Source organism: Peromyscus leucopus, chromosome 3, assembly GCF_004664715.2.
Source record: "Peromyscus leucopus breed LL Stock chromosome 3, UCI_PerLeu_2.1, whole genome shotgun sequence".
Taxonomy (NCBI): Eukaryota; Metazoa; Chordata; class Mammalia; order Rodentia; family Cricetidae; genus Peromyscus; species Peromyscus leucopus.
Genome location: NC_051065.1, coordinates 118,629,675 through 118,648,613, shown reverse-complemented (window position 1 = coordinate 118,648,613; position 18,939 = coordinate 118,629,675). Strand labels below are relative to the sequence as shown.

Genomic DNA, 18,939 nt, shown 5'->3' with positions numbered 1-18,939 from the left:
TAGTGGAACCCATTAAAAAATAGCCTTTGTCTCCTATTCCTTGTTCTCCCTCTCTTTTCTTGATCCAGCTAGGATCTCCCACTCTCTTTCCCTCGACCCTCGCCCTTCATTGCTCCCACTCATGTCCAGGCTGTTCATGTAGATCTCATCCATTTCTCCGTGTCTTTCTTGGGGTTCTGTTTTCTAGGTAGCCTTCCTGGTGATGTGAGTAGCAGTCCAGTCATCCTTGTTCCACATCTATCATCTTCCTATGAGTGAGTACATACCATATTTGTCTTTCTGAGTCTGGGTTACCTCACTCAGGATGATTTTTTCTAGATCCATCCATTTGTCTGCAAACCTCATGATGTCATTGTTTTTCTCTGCTGAGTAGTATTCCATTGTGTATATGTGCCACAATTCATTTATCCATTCTTCAGTTGAAGGGCATCTAGGTTGTTTCCAGGTTTTGGCTATTACAAACAATGCTGATATGAACATAGCTGAGCAAGTGCTCTTGTGGTATGATTGAGCATTTCTTGGGTATATGCCCAGGAGTGGTATAGCTGGATCTTGGGGGAGATTGATTCCCAATTTTCTAAGAAAGCACCATATTAATTTCCAAAGTGGTTGTACAAGCTTGTATTCCCACCAGCAGTGGAGGAGAGTTCCCCTAGTTCCACATCCTCTCCAGCATAAAGTGTCTTCAGTGTTTTTGATCTTAGCCACTCTGACAGGCGTAAGGTGGTATCTCAGAGTTGTTTTGATTTGCATTTCCCTGATGATTAGGGATGTGGAGCAATTCCTTAAATGTCAAGAAAAGAGAGGGAGAAGAAGGAATAGGAGACCATGGTAAATGAAGACCACATGAGAAAAGGAAGAAACAAAGAGTTAAAGAGGCCCACAGAAATCCACAAAGATACCCCCACAAAAGACTGCTGGCAATGGTCGAGAGACAGCCGGGACTGACCTACTCTGGTGATGGGATGGCCAAACACCCTAATAGTTGTGCCATAAACCCCATCCAAGGACTGAGGAATCTGGATGCAGGCATCCATGGCTAGGCCCCTGGTGGAGCGCTGGGAGTCTAATTAGCGAGAAAGAGGAGGGTGTATATGAGCGAGAATTGTTGAAACCAAGGTTGGATAAAGCACAGGGACAAATAACCAAATGAATGGAAGCACAAGAACTATGAACCAAAGGCTGAGGGGCCCTCAACTGGATCAGGCCCTCTGAATAGGTGAGACAGTCGATTGGCTTGATCTGTTTGGGAGGCATCTAGGCAGTGGTACCAGGTCCTGGGCTCGTTGCATGAGTTGGCTGTTTGAAACCTGGGACTTATGCAGGGACGCTTGGCTCAATCTGGGAGGAGGGGACTGGACCTGCCTGGACTGAGTCTATCAGGTCCATCCCAGTCCTCGGGGGAGACCTTGATCTGGAGGAGGTGGGAATGGGGGGTGTGCTGGGCGGAAGGGGAGGGGGGCAGGAAGGGAGAGAACAAGGGAATCTGTGGCTATTATGCAGAACTGAATAGTATTGTAAAATAAATAAAAAATATGATTAAAAATAGCCTTTGTAATTTTCACCCTGACATTTTATCATTGACATTGTTTTTGCAAGGGTGGAGCATGCTAAGTTGAAGACAAAGTAAAAAAGGTTCTGAAATAAATGCAAGGCAACTCAAAGTATGCAGACAATGTATTTCGTTTTTATAACTGGCACACTAACCAGTATACACAGACTGATGATGTGATTCTCTTTGCTATGGTATATGCATAGGTTTTTGCTAGAAAGACAATATGTAAAAAGTAATAGGATGCTAGCAATGACATGCCTCACAGGAAGTTTAGGCAATTGATAACTCCATTGTAAAACTCTTGGTGCTAGACTTCTTAGGAATGTTCTTTTTTTTGTTTTTGTTTTAATAAAATTTGCTTTGAATAAATGACAAAATTTAGATTTACTACAATTTTACAAAATTTCTATTTTTATTTTTCTTTCTAAGTTTATATTAATTTCTATAAGAAAAAGAAAATGAATTTCTGAATATGCAGAAATGTACCATGAATACATAGATAAATAAATATTATGTCTAGGTAACAAATTATTTTCAGTTTAAAGAATTCTGGAAACAAAGTTAGCTGAGTTTCCTTTTGTCTAGTGTAGTGGTTCTTAACCTGTGGAACCACAACCACTTTGGGGGATTGAATGACTCTTTCATAGGGATCACATATCAAATATTCTGCATGCCTGATATATTTGCATTATAATTAATAACAGTAGTAAAATTACAGTTATGCAATAGCAACTAAAATGATTTTGTGGTTGGGATCACCACAACATGAGGAACTGTATTTAAGGGACATAACATTAGAAAAGTTAGAACCATTGCTCTAGTGGTGGGAATGTGCGTATATATTTGGTTGGTGCTGAAATGGGAATACTAGCATACAAAAAGTTGTAAATCATAGTTTTTGCAGATTGCAATGTAGCTCATGAGTGATACTATAGCTTTTAAAATGACTACCATCAACAGTGTTGAGATTCACAGGGTAAAAGGAAGGAAGCTGAATTGACACAGATGTCCTCCAGAGCAGAAGATGACTTCTGTTGCCATTTGCCTTGGTTATCATCTGTGTTGCTCTAAATATAGAACTGCTGGTGTCAAAGTTCACATCAAAATGAGAACATTCTGGTTTTCAAACTGTAGGATCATAAGGGAAGCTGTGAGTGACCTTGGACTTGTAGCCCAGAGCTTTTGTACATGTCCTCTTAACAATCAGGCTGGTTCCAGCAGGAAGAAGTCAAAGTTAGTGTGCAGAGGGGCCAAACTGTCTTTCTGGAAGATGTGCAGGATATGAATGAATGAACAGATGATGGTGATGATGATGATGATGGTTGTGATAATGATGTTGATGATGATAAAAATGGTGATGATAAATGAAAGCAAAGTAGATATAGTATACTTGGTTTCTAATCTGACATGACCTATTATAACTTCTTCTTCTTCTTCTTCTTATTATTATTATTATTAATTTTTTCAAGAGAGTGAAGTAACTAGTAGTCAATCCCATGAGTTTGTGGTTAAGTTCCAGGAGAGGCAAATGATGTACATTCCAAAGCATTCACAGTGTGACTAGTTCTCATAGAAATCAGTCTTTTAAAATTTTTATAGTATTTTTATTTTATAATGAACTTAATTTCATATATCAATGGATTCCCCTGTCCTCCATTCTCCTGCCCCCCTATCCCTCCCCTCCAATCCACCCCCCATTTCCACCTCCTCCAAGGCAAGGTCTGCCCTGGGGAGTCAGCCCAACTTGGCAGACTCAGCCAAGATAGGTCCAGTCTGCTCCTCCCTACACCAAGGCTGTGCAAAGTGTCTCAGCATAGGCCCCAGGCTCCAAAAAGTCAGCCCATGCACCAAGGACAGGTCCTGGCTCTACTGCCTGGGGGCCTCCCAAACAGTTCAAGCTAATTAAATGGCTATTTATTTTACTGTAATAAATGTCTCAAGCTTTCTGAAAGGTATGATTTGTGTGTGTGTGCGTGTGCGCGTGCACGTGTGCGCGAGTTTGCATGTGCATGTGCACAAAGCAAGAGAGGAGCAAAGAAGGAAAGAAGGAGAGAGAGGAGTTTGGATCAGCATATTGATGGAGTTTGAGTCTGAAAACTTGAAACTGACTGTGAATGTGAGAGGTGGTGATGTTATGTAGTTCTTTTATAAAAAAAAAAAAATGCTGTTGACTACTTTATCTTTGCACCTGAAGATGTAAGGTATTTATTACTGTAGTAGAAAAGAAGTCTCATTGTTTTCATCCAAAAGAGGCTGAACTTTGAGCATTTTCAAAGACAACACTCAAAATTGTCTGTATACATTTGAAATTATATATAAATAAATATATATTTATATGTATAAATATTTCATGATTCACAGTCTTAGTAGCAATTTCGTAAAGTGGATGACAAAAGCCACAAATGTCTCTTTCTCCTTTTAGCTCAACCAGGAACAACTATTTAGAGCATTTTTGTTTTAAGTCCAAGGTATTGCATTTTTTAGTTCAGCTGACATTAACAATTACATTTGTCAATATGCATTAAATTTGGGGGCTATTTAAAGACTGTCATGGGGCATGTGTTGTAAATACACAAACTTTATCCTCCCATGCAAATGACCGTTAGCATGGAAAATTCTGAAGGGTATCTGTTTTTTTCCCCTTTGTTTTAAGATTCCTGTGAAAAGTAGACTATTCTTATTGTAGCAAATGACATTTTTTTATTGTATTTATCTTACCTCAGTAAATTCTTTTGTATTTATTTTAGCTTTATGATTTCAGAACTGGGATGAGTTGTACTGTGTCTCTTCTCTTTGTGACAATACTTGGCAATTTGCAAAGGCATTGTGATTTTTATTAATTGCTTTAATTATTTATAAAGTCAGCGGCCAAATTTAACAAATGATTAGAGAGATAAGCAACTTAATTTAAAAAAGAGTCTTCTGGAGTGAGATGAAAAAAGTCATCAGGCTTTATTTAATATTAAATATAGATGTACATATGTATATTATATATGTGTGTATGTATGTACTAACCCATCTTTTCTCTTGTCTTATAGTTTATATATGTGTGTGTGTGTGTGTGTGTGTGTGTAGTATCTAATTTCTATGAATTTATGATCTAGACTAAAATTGCAATACTGAAAATGTGTTTGTAACCTTTGAAGATAAATACAGCTCATAATATTTGTTTGAATGTTTGTTTAAAATCTAATTATACTCTCCCCTGTAAAATTGCACTGACTTTTCAAAGGGCTTTTGTAGCAGGAATCTTAAAAAGTTCTTATTAATAAAATCAAACCTGAGGCCAGTTATTGGGGTGAACACTGGAAGATAGAGAGACAGAACAGGCCACAGCTTCCTCACCTTGCCAGTTCCTCAGCTGATCCTGTTTCCTCAGACTGGAAGCCTCTGTGTCCTCCTCCGAATGGGTCTCAGCTGAACTGTTGCTAGAAGCCTAGAAGCTTAACCAGCCAAATGCTCTGGTTTCTGGTCTCCACACCTTATATATCTTTTTGTTTTTGTCATCACACCCTGGGATTAAAGGCTCATTTCTTGGGATTAAAGGCATGTGTCACCATGCCTGACTGTTTGCAATGTGGCCTTGAACTCACAGAGATCGAGGGTTTTCTGTCTCTGGAATGCTAGGATTAAAGGCATGTGTGCCAGCATTTTCTAGCCTTTGTATCTAGTGGCTCTCTGCTCTCTGACCCCAGATAAAATTATTAGGGTGCACAATATTTTGGGAAACACATTACCACCACAGGCTTTATTCTTTTGTTAATAATTGTTTTGAGAACCTCATACATGAAGACTGTATCTACATCATTCTTGCCTCTCTCTCCTGCTCTAACTCTTCCTGTAAACCTCCAAAATTAATTATTCTTACTGCATGTCTATACATATGTGCATATGTGTATCTATAAACCACATGTGTATATATTAAATACTAGAGCCCTCTGCTTTGCTCATATGTACATATGTCCAGGGCTAAGCTCTTGTGGTTGGACAATCTTTATGTGATATTATCCTAAGAGACCAATTCTACCTTTCTAAGCAGCCCTTGACCATCTGTAGCTCTTCATCTAGGGGTGGGAGCATATGGAGCATCACCTGCCCAGTGGTGATGTAATTAATCTGATCATCTTCAGTCAATATTATTTTTGAGACTTCATGAGTTCAGCTTCATTGTCATATATAGAAGAAGCTATCTAGGAGCAGGTGTCCTAATGTTCTGACTCTTACAATCTTTCTGAGCCTCCTCCTTCTTGGATTTTTCCATGAGCTTTGGGTATAGATGTTACGTTGGAGATATAGCAGGTCACTTATTCTCTGCATTCTCAAAAGGTTTGGATCTCTGTAATAGTCTCCATATTTTGAGAGAGAGAGAGAGAGAGAGAGAGAGAGAGGCTTCTTTGATAATGGGTAAGAGCTATACTTATTTGTAGGTATAAAGATAAGTTAGAAATTATATTGGTTTACAAAAATGGCATTGTAAGGTTCTCAGAGTCTATGGCCTCTCCAGCCATGGGTAGTTGACTAGATTTGCAGTGCCAAGAGTGAATTCTCTCCTGTTGAGTGGAATTAAAGTCCAAACAGACAGTGATTGATTACATCCAGGATATAAGTGCTACAGTTACACCATTGTGGATATTTTTCCAGGCCAGTCATTGTTGTGGTTAACAGGCCTTAGAGCTGGGAAGATGTATTAGTTACAGTTCTACTGCTGTAACCAAGCACTATGACCAATGCAACTTATGAAAGAAAGTGTTTAACTGGGCTTATGGTTTTGGAGGGTTAGAATACATAACGGCAGACAACTGGCAAAGAGATGGAACAGCTGCTGAGAGCTCACATCTAACAATCAAAAGACAGAAAGTGCACAAAGATTGTCCCAAGTGTCACACTTCTTATAATACTAAACCCCTTAATCTTTCTCAAACTGATCCATCATCTCAGGACAAATTAGTGGAATATATAAGCCTATGGAGTACATTCTTATGCAAATTAACAGAGTAAGACTACAGATTGCTTTTCTCCCTTGGCAGGTTGCATAAACACTTCCTATATATTTGAGCCAGGTCTCAAGGAGAAGACATCCTGATCAGTTCCAAGTTGATTTTTTGAAGTTTTATTTCCTAAGCATGTGGTGTCTGCAACAATCGGTCTTAATTTCAAGTTCTGGAAGGCAACCATGGGTAAAGGCAATAGCCTATACTGTTTTGGAAGTCTTTTTTTTTTTTTAATTAAGAAATTCTTTTTCATTCATTTTACACACCAATCAAAGATTCCCCTTCTTCCCTCCTCCTGCCCCCCAGCCTTCCTCTCAACCCACCCTAACTGACCCCCACAAGAAGGCAAGGTCTCCCATGGGGAGGCACATCCAGTAGAGGCAAGCCCAAGTTCCTCTTCTGCCTCAACGGTGCATGAGGTGTCCCATGATATGCAGTGGGCTCCAAAAAGCCCCCTCATGTACCAGGGACAGATTCTGATTCTACTGGGGGGGGGGAGGGGTGGGTAAGCAAAACAAGCTACACAATTGTCTCTCCATGCAGAGGGCCTAATCCAGTCTCATGCAGGCTCCACAGCCATTGATCCAATTTTCATGAGTTCCCACTAGTTTGGTTTGGATATCTCTGCAGGTTTCTCCATCATGATCCTGATGCACTTGTTCATAGAATCCCTCCTTTCTCTCTCTGACTGGACTCCTAAAAATCTGCCTGGTGTTTGGCTGTGAATCTCTGTATTACCTTCATCCATCATTTGAAAAAGCTCTGTGATAACAGTTAGGGTATTCACCAATCTGATCACTGAGGCAAGCCAGTTCAGTTCAGGCACCTCTTAACTATTTCTAGTAGTTCAAGTTGGGGTCATCCTTGGGGATTCCTGGCAACTTCCCTAGCACTATGTTTCTCTCTATCCCCATGATATCCCCCTCCGTCATGGTATTTCTCTTATTGTTTTACCACTCCATCCCTGTTCCAGGTCGACCATCCTATTTCCTTATGTTCTCATCCCCCAAACCCTACCCTCCATAGCCCACCCCTCACCCACAGTTCACTCATGGAGATCTCAACTATTTCCTCTTCCCAGGGTGATACATGTGTCTCTCTTTGGGTATTTCTTGTTAGATAGCTTCTGTGGAGTTATGGGTTGCTGTCTGGTTATCCTGTGCTTTACATCTCGTATCCACTTATGAGTGAGTACATACCATGTTTGTCCTTCTAAGTCATTCAAGATGATATTTTCTAGTTCCATCCATTTGCCTGCAAATTTTTATGATGTCATTGTTTTTCTCTGCTGAATAGTACTCCATTGTGTATATGTACCACATTTTCTTAATCAGTTTTTCAGTTGAGGGACATCTAGGTTGTTTCTAAGTTGTGGCTATTACAAACAATGCTTATATGAACATAGTTGAGCATGTGTCCCTGTGGTATGATTGAGCATTCCTTGGGTATATGCCCAAGAGTGGTATAGCTAGGTCTTGAGGGAGATTGATACCCAATTTTCTGAGAAACCACCACACTGATTTCCAAAGTGGTTGTACAAGTTTGCACTCCCACCAACAGTGCAGGAGTGTTCCCCTTGCTCCACATCCTCTCCAACATAAGCTGTCTTCAGTGTCTTTGATCTTAGCCATTCTGACAGGTGTAAGATGGTATCTCAGAGTCATTTTGATATGCATCTCTCTGATGACTAACGATGCTGAGCAATTCCTTAAATGACTTTCGGCCATTTGAAATTCTTCCTTTGAGAATTCTCTGTTCAGCTCTATAGCCCATTTTTAAATTGGATTGTTCATTATTCTGATGTCTAATTTCTTGTGTTCTTTATATATTTTGGAGATGAGCCTTCTGCAGATGTGGGGTTGGTGAAAATCTTTTCTCATTCTGTAGACTGTCATTTTGTCTTATTTACTGTGTCCTTTGCCTTACAGAAGCTTCTCAGTTTCAGAAGGTCCCATTTATTAATTGTTGCTCTCAGTGTCTGTGCTACTGGTGTGCTTCTTAATTTTAGGAAGTGGTCTCCTGTGCCAATGTGTTCAAGACTACTTCCTACTTTCTTTTCATCAGATTAGTGTAACTGGTTTTATATTGAGGTCTTTGATCCACTTAGACTTGAGTTTTGTGCATGGCTATAGATATGGATCTATTTGTAATCTTCTACATGTTGAGGTCCAGTTATGCCTGTACCATTTGTTGAAGATGCTTTCTTTTTTCTGTTGTTCAGTTTTCGCTTCTTTGTCAAAAATTAGGTGTTTATAGATGTGTGGGTTAATGTCAGTGTCTTCAATTCAATTCCATTGGTCCACATGTGGGTTTTTAATGCCAATACCAAGCTGTTTTTATTGCTATGGCTCTATAGTAGAGCATGATGTCAGGGATGGTGATGCCTCCAGAGGCAAGTTTGTTGTACAAGATCCTTTTAGCTATTCTGGGTTTTCTGTTTTTCCAAATGTAGTTGAGTATTGTTCTTTCCAGGTCTGTGAAGAATTGTGTTGGGATTTTGATGGGGAGTTTATTGAATCTGTAGATTGCTTTTGGTAAGAAGTCTCTTAAAACCCATAATCAATGATTTCAAAGGAGGTTTTTCTATGCTTGGTGTCACAAGTTTTGTTATATATTCTATGGCATTTGTGGGGAGCATTATTATCTCACATGAAATAACTTCATTCCAACATTTTATGTTTATATACACTTATGTCTACTATATACTGTTTTCAATAAACATAAAACAAAATGTTCTTCTATGGCTGTTTTAGTAATATTTGTCATCATTTTCTTTTTTCCCTCCCTCTTCCTTAATGTTTTATGCTCTTTGTCTTCCAAAGATAAACTCCCTTACTCCTAGTTTTTCCAATTTCTCACATAGTAGCTCCCATGCCCAATAATCTCTTTATCTATAGCTACTCCCTACACCAACATCCCTGTTGACTTTTCAGGTTTCTGTGGTTACTTGAGGTTATATATTTTCACCTAAAGACTTGGAGCTGGGATTCACAAATAAAAGCGAACATGTGGTGTTTTTCTTCCTGGGTCTGGGTTACCTTACTCAGTATAATATATTCTAGTCCAGTCCATTTATCCACATGTTCTTAATTTCATTTTTCTTTACAGTTGAATAGAATTCCATTGTTTATGTAAATCACATTTTTCTTACATGTTGGTTGAAGGATTTTTAGGTTGTTTCCATTTCCTTATATTGTGAATAGAAAGGCAATGAAAATGGCTGGGCAAGTATCAGTGGAACAGGATGTTGAGTCCTTTCAATTTATGGCAAGGAGTGCTATAGCTCTGTCATATGGTAGATTTAGTTTTAGTCTTTTGAGAATTCTCTACAGTGATGTGGAGTAGCTGTACCTGTAAGAGGTCAAGAGTGCCAAGTAACTAGTAGTCTTAGAGAGCAGTACTCATGTGCCCACCGTGAGGTTGAACATATATAAGTACCTTATCTCCTTTCTGCTTTAGTAGGCGAATATTTTAATGTCTTTCAGGCAGGTGTTCATCCATTGCAGGCTGAACTTCTTGGTTTCCCCAGTGGCGTTAACTGAAGTTGCTCATAGTTGTGTGGCAGGAGGTTTCCTACAGTGGTCGATGCCTTCCCTTTCTTCCTTCTCTTCACCATCCCTGAATGGTTTTCATCTTTTAACTTTCACATAAATAATTTGCTCTTGAATTCATTGTGCAATGTTTACGTTAAGGGAAATCTCAAAGGCATCTGTCATTAGCAATAACGGAGTGGGTAGTAAGAAGAAATCAAGGTCACATGATTAGTTTTCCAAACCAGATCTTAGAAGACTTGTTCTCAGTTGCATTTCTACTTGATCAAGATTCTCAGATGTCGGTGGTGGTACTTGTCTTTAATCCCAGCACTCAGGAGGCAGAGGCAGGCAGATCTCTGTGAGTTTGGGGGAAAAAAAAACAGATTCCCAGATATATACAAGATTAGTGACCATAATCCCTGGAATCTGGGTAGAATTACATATCTTACTTCTCACCTCAAAACTTTTACCATATGCATACACATCAGTGGACATATAGGAGGGGCTGGTTTAATGCACTAAGTACACAATGCAAGTCTAATGTTCTCTCTTTTGACACAATAATAGTTTGGAACACAGTATCTGATTAAGAGATATATCCCTCAGAAACCAATTGTTGAGAGCCACTGTACAAAGGGACCCAGGCTTCCTTTCTCTGTCCCAGTGATATCTAGAACAACCCAGCCAGGAGTAGCAAAATCAGAGTTGTTCACCTCCTTGTTAAAGTGGCAGACTCTAAGCTGTTGGTTCTGCTGCTTGGGACAAGTTGAGTTTCTGAGTTCCTTGGTAAAAGGGTTGTCTGATTTTGTTTATTTATGTGGGTATCTTACCTATTGATCATTAACCAGGCATCTTAGTTTCACAGGGCCATTCAAAATAATAGAGGGCTTTCAGATAATTACTTCTCCACAAGTACATGCTAGTTTAAGAAAGTTCAAGAAGACAAAAGTGTGATACTGTTTACAGGATTCTCAGACTGAAAAAGCTGTTTAATTAGCATTTCCATAAGTTTTGTGACACACAAACATATATGTGTATAGGTATGTATGTGTATAATGGGGGACCTTTCTGACTTGTCTCTGACATCAAAAACATGCTTAAAATGGACTCTGACAGTATTTTGTATTTATTTGTGTGCCTGGTTATGGATTTAGAAATTGAGACAATCCTTGCTTCAAGAGATCTGCTTATCTGTCTCCTTTAGTCTTACTAAAATTTTACCATTAGATAAAATGAAAGAAATTTGAATTCAGGTTAATATTTTATTTGTTGCAATTATCTAGCAAAAGATTTAAAATTTAATGTGTTAATAGTTAATATTTTATTGCTGGTGAGTTTTTAAATTATACAAACTGCTTGCATTTTCCTGTCAGTTGTATAAAGTGTTTAAGTATCTGCCTTTAAAGCTTTCTCCATTTTGAATAACAGAAAAATATTTGTTTCATCTGAGGATGTGATTTTTCTGTGAATGATACAAAGTTTAAAGGAAATAAGAAAATGTCTCTTTAAAAGGAACTGGTTTTTAAAAGTCTGAATTCTTTTACATTTTTTTCAGATTAAAGGATTTACCTAAAGACAAAGAATTCTATTCATCAGAGACTAGACAAGAGTTACTCTTGCTTTTGGCAATTAAAGATGATGTTGTCATGGAAACAGTTGATCCTGCTTTTGTTCATTGGCTGCCTGGCAGGTAACAATAAGCTATATTTCGTATGAATTATTCTGGAAGTCATGTGCTTAAATACTTTGCTTTTGTTTTCGAGAAAGGGTCTCATGTAGCCTAGACTAACTGCAAACTCACTATTTTGATCCTGATCATCCTGCCTTCACCTTGCAAATACTGGGATTACAGGCATGCATGTCTATGTCTGTTTATTCTCAAGTTCTTTTTAAATGTTGATGTGAAATTATACCAGTGTTAAAGACAAACAGATCTTTTTTCTCAGAAAGAAGATTCATATTCTTTATTCTGATAATTAGATTCTCATGGCTCTTCTCCCTAATTTTTATGAGTCAATATAGTCCCATAGAAACTGTAAGACCATTTGATATTAATACTATATTGCTGAATTTAGGAAGAGTTCCCAGTGTGACAACCTAAATTTGAGAATGTTCATTTATGTCCATTCATTTTTCTAGAGAATCTGAAAATGAGGATCTCCCTTGTATGAGGAAAATTCACTTATTTTCATTGTATTTTATATTTACATATTTATTAGCATATATATTGATAAATTTGTTAGTATGTATGTAAATGTGAAAACAAATAATGAAAAAAAAGGAGCTGGGGTGGGCAGAAGAAGTTTAGAAGGAGAAGAGGAAAGGGAAGAAATTATGTAATTGTATATATGTATTTAATACATTTTATTTTTATAATTAAAATATAATTATGTCATTCCTCCCCTTCTCATTCCTCATTCCACGTTCTCCATCTGACTTCCCACATCCCCTTCAAATCTATGATCTTCCTTTTCTTCAAATATATTATATACATATATCTATATGTATGTATATAGTATATATGTGCATTTATATGTTGCATATATATATATGTATGCCCAAACACAGTCATTTTGGTGTTTTGTTATTTTTTATAATATATCTGATTTGAGGGCTGACAATTTGGTATTGGATAACTAATTAGGCGGCTTATTTTGGGGGAGAACTAATTCTCCTCTCTCAGCATTCTAGAGGTGGCTATAGTTCTGTGTCTAGAGGTAGAGTCAATGTGAGAGGAAACATACTTTTTTGAATATTATGACATTTTCCTATCAAGTTCTTAGAATTTTTCTTGAGACATTTTGTTACAGTTTCAGCATTTTTTTTTACAAAGGTAGACAAAAGAAAAATGTTTCCTATTTATACTCTATGAAAGTATTTTAATTTATTTGATACTCTTCCATTTTGTTCACTTTGATGCCATTGTGGAGGAGTTGGTAAGAAAATAAATTTTTAAATGAAGTATAATATAGAATATGAAATATGGTATTATGTTTTTGTTTTTTCTTTCTTTTATGTTATAAAACATCTAAGGGATACTACATATAATAATATGGTGAATAGGAGCATGTCATCAATTTGATGTGGTTGTTGTACCATTTGGCCATGTGTGTTTTGTCTGTTTGCGTGTGTGTAGGCATTGTTTCCTTTACTCATTGTTCATTTACTTTCTCTTACCCATTTGAAAGTATATTATCATAAAAAAAATTACTTCTTGCCATAAAAACAAATCAACACCCGTCTTCTGGAACCTAGGAGTCACTTTTCTTTATGAAACCTAAAGCTTAACCAAGTGTAGCATGTTTTCTTTTCCAATGAATGAGGCAGATTTGAATGATCAGTAAAACACAGAATTTACATGTATAGATATATTAGAGTAGATGTCTGGGCTCTTGTATCAAAAGTAAAATATTTTTCATATATTTTAATGATAAAGTGTAAAAATTCACAAGCAATCTTGGATTAGAGGTTTAAACTTTGTGAATGAATGCCCCCCCATTTTTATGTTTTCCTAATATAATTAATTATATTTCTAAAACAGTTTCTATAACTGAAGATAAAGATAATTATTTTCGAATTTCAGATTTGTGAAACAGAGTTTGGAGAAAGATCAATACAGACATACAAACTAAAATAATAATTTTCTGTTTAGTTATTTCACAAAGTTTTGGATTTTCTTGTTTTTGTAGACAGAGCAAAATGATAGCTAGCCCATATAAACAGGTTATCAGGATGGTAACTTTTGTAGAAGTCACCTTGAAATTTCACAAGTGGGAAAAAAAAAACTCACATACTGAGAAAATGAAAGTGTTGTATGGTTAAGGAAAATGGGACCATTTTTCAAAAGTTTAAAATCTTATTCTATTCTATACAAAAATATTATTCTATTCCACATAAAAATTGCAATACACATGTGTCCAAATTTTGACATCTTCATGTTTTACACATGATAGTTTACAGAAAAAAAGCAGTGTTCATTATACTAAAATGTGAAAATACCTTTAAGAAAATTAAATATCAATTTGAATTTATAGAAATGGTATTTAAAAGCTGTAGAATATTCAAGGAGAACTGATTTTTTTTTGTCCAACATATTCTATGTAACATACTGCTTTAGAGAATTGATAATCTTCATAATTATACTATTGGAATGATTTGGCTGTTTTTTGTGTTCTAAAAAATATTAAATTCAGGATATCATTTATGTATTTAATATCAGCATTCTTTTTGTATTAGTAAAATTGATAAGGTTGGTTTCTGAGTATGCTAATCTACTAATAAATATTTTGGTGTTTTTCATATTTTGAAATAAATTTTTAATTTAGGATGATACCAGCCATTTTTTATATGAATAAAAGCAACTGAATGCCTTTAAACATGTTTAGCAGAAGATACACAGTATATGCAACTAGTGCTGTGTAGTTTTCTATCTTTTCCCAGTAAGTTGTTTGCTCTCCATTATTTTTTTGTTCTTTTTTTTCCTCCTTTTCTCTTTTGTTTTGACAACTTGACACTCAGCACTAACCATAACAAAAGCTGAGACAGTTTTAGGTAGAGCAGAGCAAGAAAATAGAACATTTGCATTCTTAAAATTCTGACAGGAATCCAGAAAAGGAAGGAGCATTATTAGGGCTAGAGCCAGAGCAACGTCACAAAAATTAATACAATTGATATGAAGGAGTAGAAGCAAGTTAACTGAGTCCAGATGGTGGGAATGGCACTCCTTATTCACTAGTTAAGGTAACTGAAATAGTCTGTAGGCTCGAGTCTAAATGACTTTTCCAGTCAGTGTGGTTACTATAAGATTTCTATTTATTTCTGAAGTAAAAGGATGAGTTCACTTCCTGAATCATTTCTTTGTGGAATAAAAGCCATTGGCTAGGAATCAATAAGAACTCAAGGAAAGCATTTTTCTACTTCTTCAATACCTAAATATTAATCATTTAGCTGTAATGGCTGGAAAGGTGGCCCAGTTGTTAAGAGTACTTGCTACTCTTGCAGAGGACCTGTGTTCAGGTCCCATCACCAACTGGTGGCTTATAATCATCTGTAACTCCAGTTTCAGCGGGTCTGATGACGAGTTCTGGCCTCTCCAGGCACTAGGCACATACATGCATGCAGGAAAAACACGCATGTACATAAAATAAAACAGAAATTACTTGTTCAAGACTCGGGTATTTGCTGTCTGGTATGGGAACCCTTAGTCACTGGTGAATAAGAACACATGGAATGTGAGTAACCTGAGCCCTTCTGTCCCAGTAAATAAAATTCACCAAGGATTTCAGAGATAGTTCATCATTTTTAGCTCAGTTTTCTTACTGATGATAGGAGAAAATAGCATTATTTATCTATTTCAAAGTTAAAATATTGTTAATGTAGATTAGACCTTTATATTGTAATGGTCAAGTTTTTATTAGAAAATTGGAAACATATGTGCCTCTTGCATTATACTGTGGTGGTATGGCACAGCTCCATACCTGTATGGAATAGGAGCCTGGTCAGTATGCCAGGTTATATATATGACCAGAGAGAAACAAGATGAACTAAGATAATGGAGACTTTTAATTTTCCCTTTGTTTATTATATGTCTGTATATATTTTGTGGGTGCTGTACAGCTGTGTGAGGGTGCCTCAGGAGGTCAGAAAAACGTGTGTCAGATCCTCTGCAGCTGGAGTTATTGGCATTTATCAGTCACCTGACATGGGTGCCAGGAACCGAACTCAGGTCTTCTGAAACTGCAGCAGCAAGCACTAATTAGCTCTTAGGCAATCTTCCCAATGCTAGATACTAGAGATGTTATGATGTCACGTAAAAAGTAGTAAATGTCCACCGGGTCTGTTTTATCAACAGGCACTGCGTATTTTATTAAATGAGTCCAGGTTTTTATGTCTTTGTGGAGTAAACATGGTTAAGTCTTTAATCACTCTATGTGGGAAGTCTAAACTTGTCAGATAGCATTCTATGTGTCAGTTTTCTAGAGGGAAATACTTTGGTGGAATACCCATTGCTAGTGAAAAATATTTGTGAGATCTATTTAAAAACATCATTTAGAAAGTTGCAATTTCCTATGAAAGTTATGAAGCATTTTTATTTTACCAACTTTTCATAGAATGATAGTGAATAATTGATTTATCATCATTTGCTACAGTTTTGGTAATATTTGAGAATTATGTGTCAATGTGAGTAGCCACTCATCCTGAAATGGATTGGTTTTATAAGAGTAGACTGTTGGATTTCTTTTAGTATATTTTGTAGTAGGATTTCCAATGCAAAATCTAGTTGGCAATTATGGTGAAGCCAGGCAGATTCTAAGACTGACTCTAGATAAAGCCCTTGAGATGGACCTGCTCCATTTCTCCCAGTGACTGGCCTAGTCTAGTTAAGTAATGACATTTTCCCAACAAGATTTTCTTGGCTCAGGGACCACTCTTTGCTTAAATTATATGGAACATGTCATACATATTTCACGATGGATCTTAGTGAATAATCATCAAATCTAAGTTTCTCTGGTGGCTGTTCTACAGTCATTTAGCAAGTTAAGTTCAGGAAAATCTTAATTTGGGGAATGTGGTAAGACAGGTCAAGGGCAAACTGGCTGCTTCTTGACAGTTTGCTGACCTGGTGCCCCTGCTGGCTTAAAATACATAAAGGTTCTATTGGTGACTTTCTTTCACTGAGAAAGAATTTAAAGAATAGCACTTTTTTTTTTTTTCAGTTCATGGTTTCAGTGGTTTGGTCCCTGGTAGCCTGTCTACATGTTTGTGTGCCTGTGGTGAGGCAGAGCATTTGACAGGAGAGCTTTGATCCCTTCTGATGGGAAGTGGAGGAAGGAAATGGAGGAATGGATCAAAGGTAGAACATGACTCAGTGACATACTTCCTCCAAATAGGTATCATTTCCTTCCAATGATAGTATCATGTTATGCATCTGCCAATGAATTAATTCATACACAAGGTCCAGGACATCATATCATGATGACTGGAGAAGTCTTCACAGATATGCCCAGAATGTGGTATATTCCTAGAAGATTTTTCAGTCTAGTTTCCCACAAGATTAAACATGTATTGTGTAACAAACTTTTCCTGGGATGATAAAACATGCTTGTTTAGTCACCCCAGATAGGGAACCCATGACAGACCCAATTACAGATACCACCAAAGTCCAACTTGATGAACCAATGAGTTTTCTTGTAGTTACTTAAACGAATGTAGGGTTGAGTTTACTACAGGAATATGGGTGAAGGGTTATTTACAGGAGCAAAAGTGCCTGAAACATGACTGTTCAACCCAGCATGTTTGACAGCTCACACAAGCTGAGAAACCTGGACACCAGTGCCCAGCCTGAAGGCAGCTCAACAGGTTGGCAAGTACCCTTTCCAGGTGCTTCAGTTGGTGGAAGTCTCTCAGAGTCTTCGCAGTTTTTCTCCTCTGATAGTCTTCTGTGAAGCTCAGCTTGTTTTCCCTCTGAGAGTGTGTAACTTTCAGCTTTTACAGTTTACTCTGGCAGGGAGGGGCCTAGTGAGTCTGGTCAGTTTCAGTGAGTTCTTGATGCTATTTTTTCAGTTGTTTGCCTACCTGCTTAAGGAGCTCCCCTGCAGGATGGAGTGTTTTAATCTCAGAGGAGACTGTGACAGAAAAACATGATAGACAATAAATATCCCTAAGCCCAGAAGTGAATTTTTCAAGCTTTGACCCTTGAACTTTCTATTTGCCCATTTCAGGTATAAGGAAAGCAGTGGAAGCCTATGTATGTCTGCTTGTATGTATGCCTAAAGCTATTGTTAACCCATTGTTATTGAGGTTAGACAGTACCTTTGGAAGAAGTGTAGATGGCATTTTCTAAATAATTTTAATAAAAATTATACACTTTATAATTGAATGTGAAGTTCACAGACACCATAGTCGAATTCAGGCTTCCTTCGGCATTGTGTATGTATTCATGGGAAACATGTGCAGACTAAATTCACAGCTATAGCTATGTGGGGAACTCATCATCTCTATTTTTCTTATGCCGGTGGTTGTGTTTCTTCAAACAGTATCCACATCTACGGAAACACATCTTTATGTGCCTCCAGCATATTGTCCATTGTGTTCAATCTTGCTATAACGCAATTAACTTGCTTTGTTAGTTTTCTGTCCACACTGTAATTTCATAATGATACGAGAGTAAAATTAACTTTTCAAGTTCTCCCTCAAATCAATGTATGGTATTATTTTTCAATTGGTTTTAGTAGCACCACACTTGTCATCACCTAGAAAATGATTAAGGATGTTTACTGGGCTACAGTTAACCTCAAAATATTTTTAGAACTGTCCGATTTTTCTTGTTTGTTTTTGGTATTAGATGTTATACTTCAAGAAAGCTGTTGTTTTAAGCAGAGATGGTTCTCATGTCTTCTGTCCTGTGTGTGAATAGTGTAGTATAGCTTGATAGCACTGAGACAGGTAAAATGGAGAGGTCACTGTTCTCTGCCCATACATCCTGATGGCCTCCATGTTTTTACAGATAAATTTATTTCAGGTCATCCTCATGACTGCAGCTGCTGACGTCTAGACTTGTTTTTCATTAATTCCATTTAAATCTTCACAGGCCAGGCAAATATGCTTGTGAGCACCAGTAAAAGATTTAAGCATGGTTGGTACATTTTGTTCCCATAACAGTCATTAACTGTACATGTTGGAGTTTTCTGTGTTTGATGTTGACTAAGAAAAGATTAAGTAAACTTTGAAAACATGTTTTGAAGTATAATTAGAGTTCAGCAAACATATAATTTAAATAAACCCCCACATTTCTGTTTAGCTCTTAAAATAGCTATTGTCACAAAAATATCCCATAATTAGTCACTAACTTTTTCAAATA

The 18,939-nt window shown here is 37.1% G+C and overlaps 1 protein-coding gene across 1 annotated transcript in view; it reads left to right on the top strand.

Moving 5' to 3' along the window:
* The first annotated feature begins 214 nt into the window (after nt 1-214).
* Nucleotides 215-18,939, top strand: part of Cntn3 (contactin 3) — a 296,912-nt gene continuing 278,187 nt past the window's right edge. The window contains exons 1-2 of the mRNA XM_028872712.2: nt 215-254; nt 11,635-11,769. Coding sequence (XP_028728545.1) covers nt 11,715-11,769 — 55 coding nt within the window. The 5' untranslated portion in view covers nt 215-254; nt 11,635-11,714. The remainder of the gene's footprint in view (nt 255-11,634; nt 11,770-18,939) is intronic.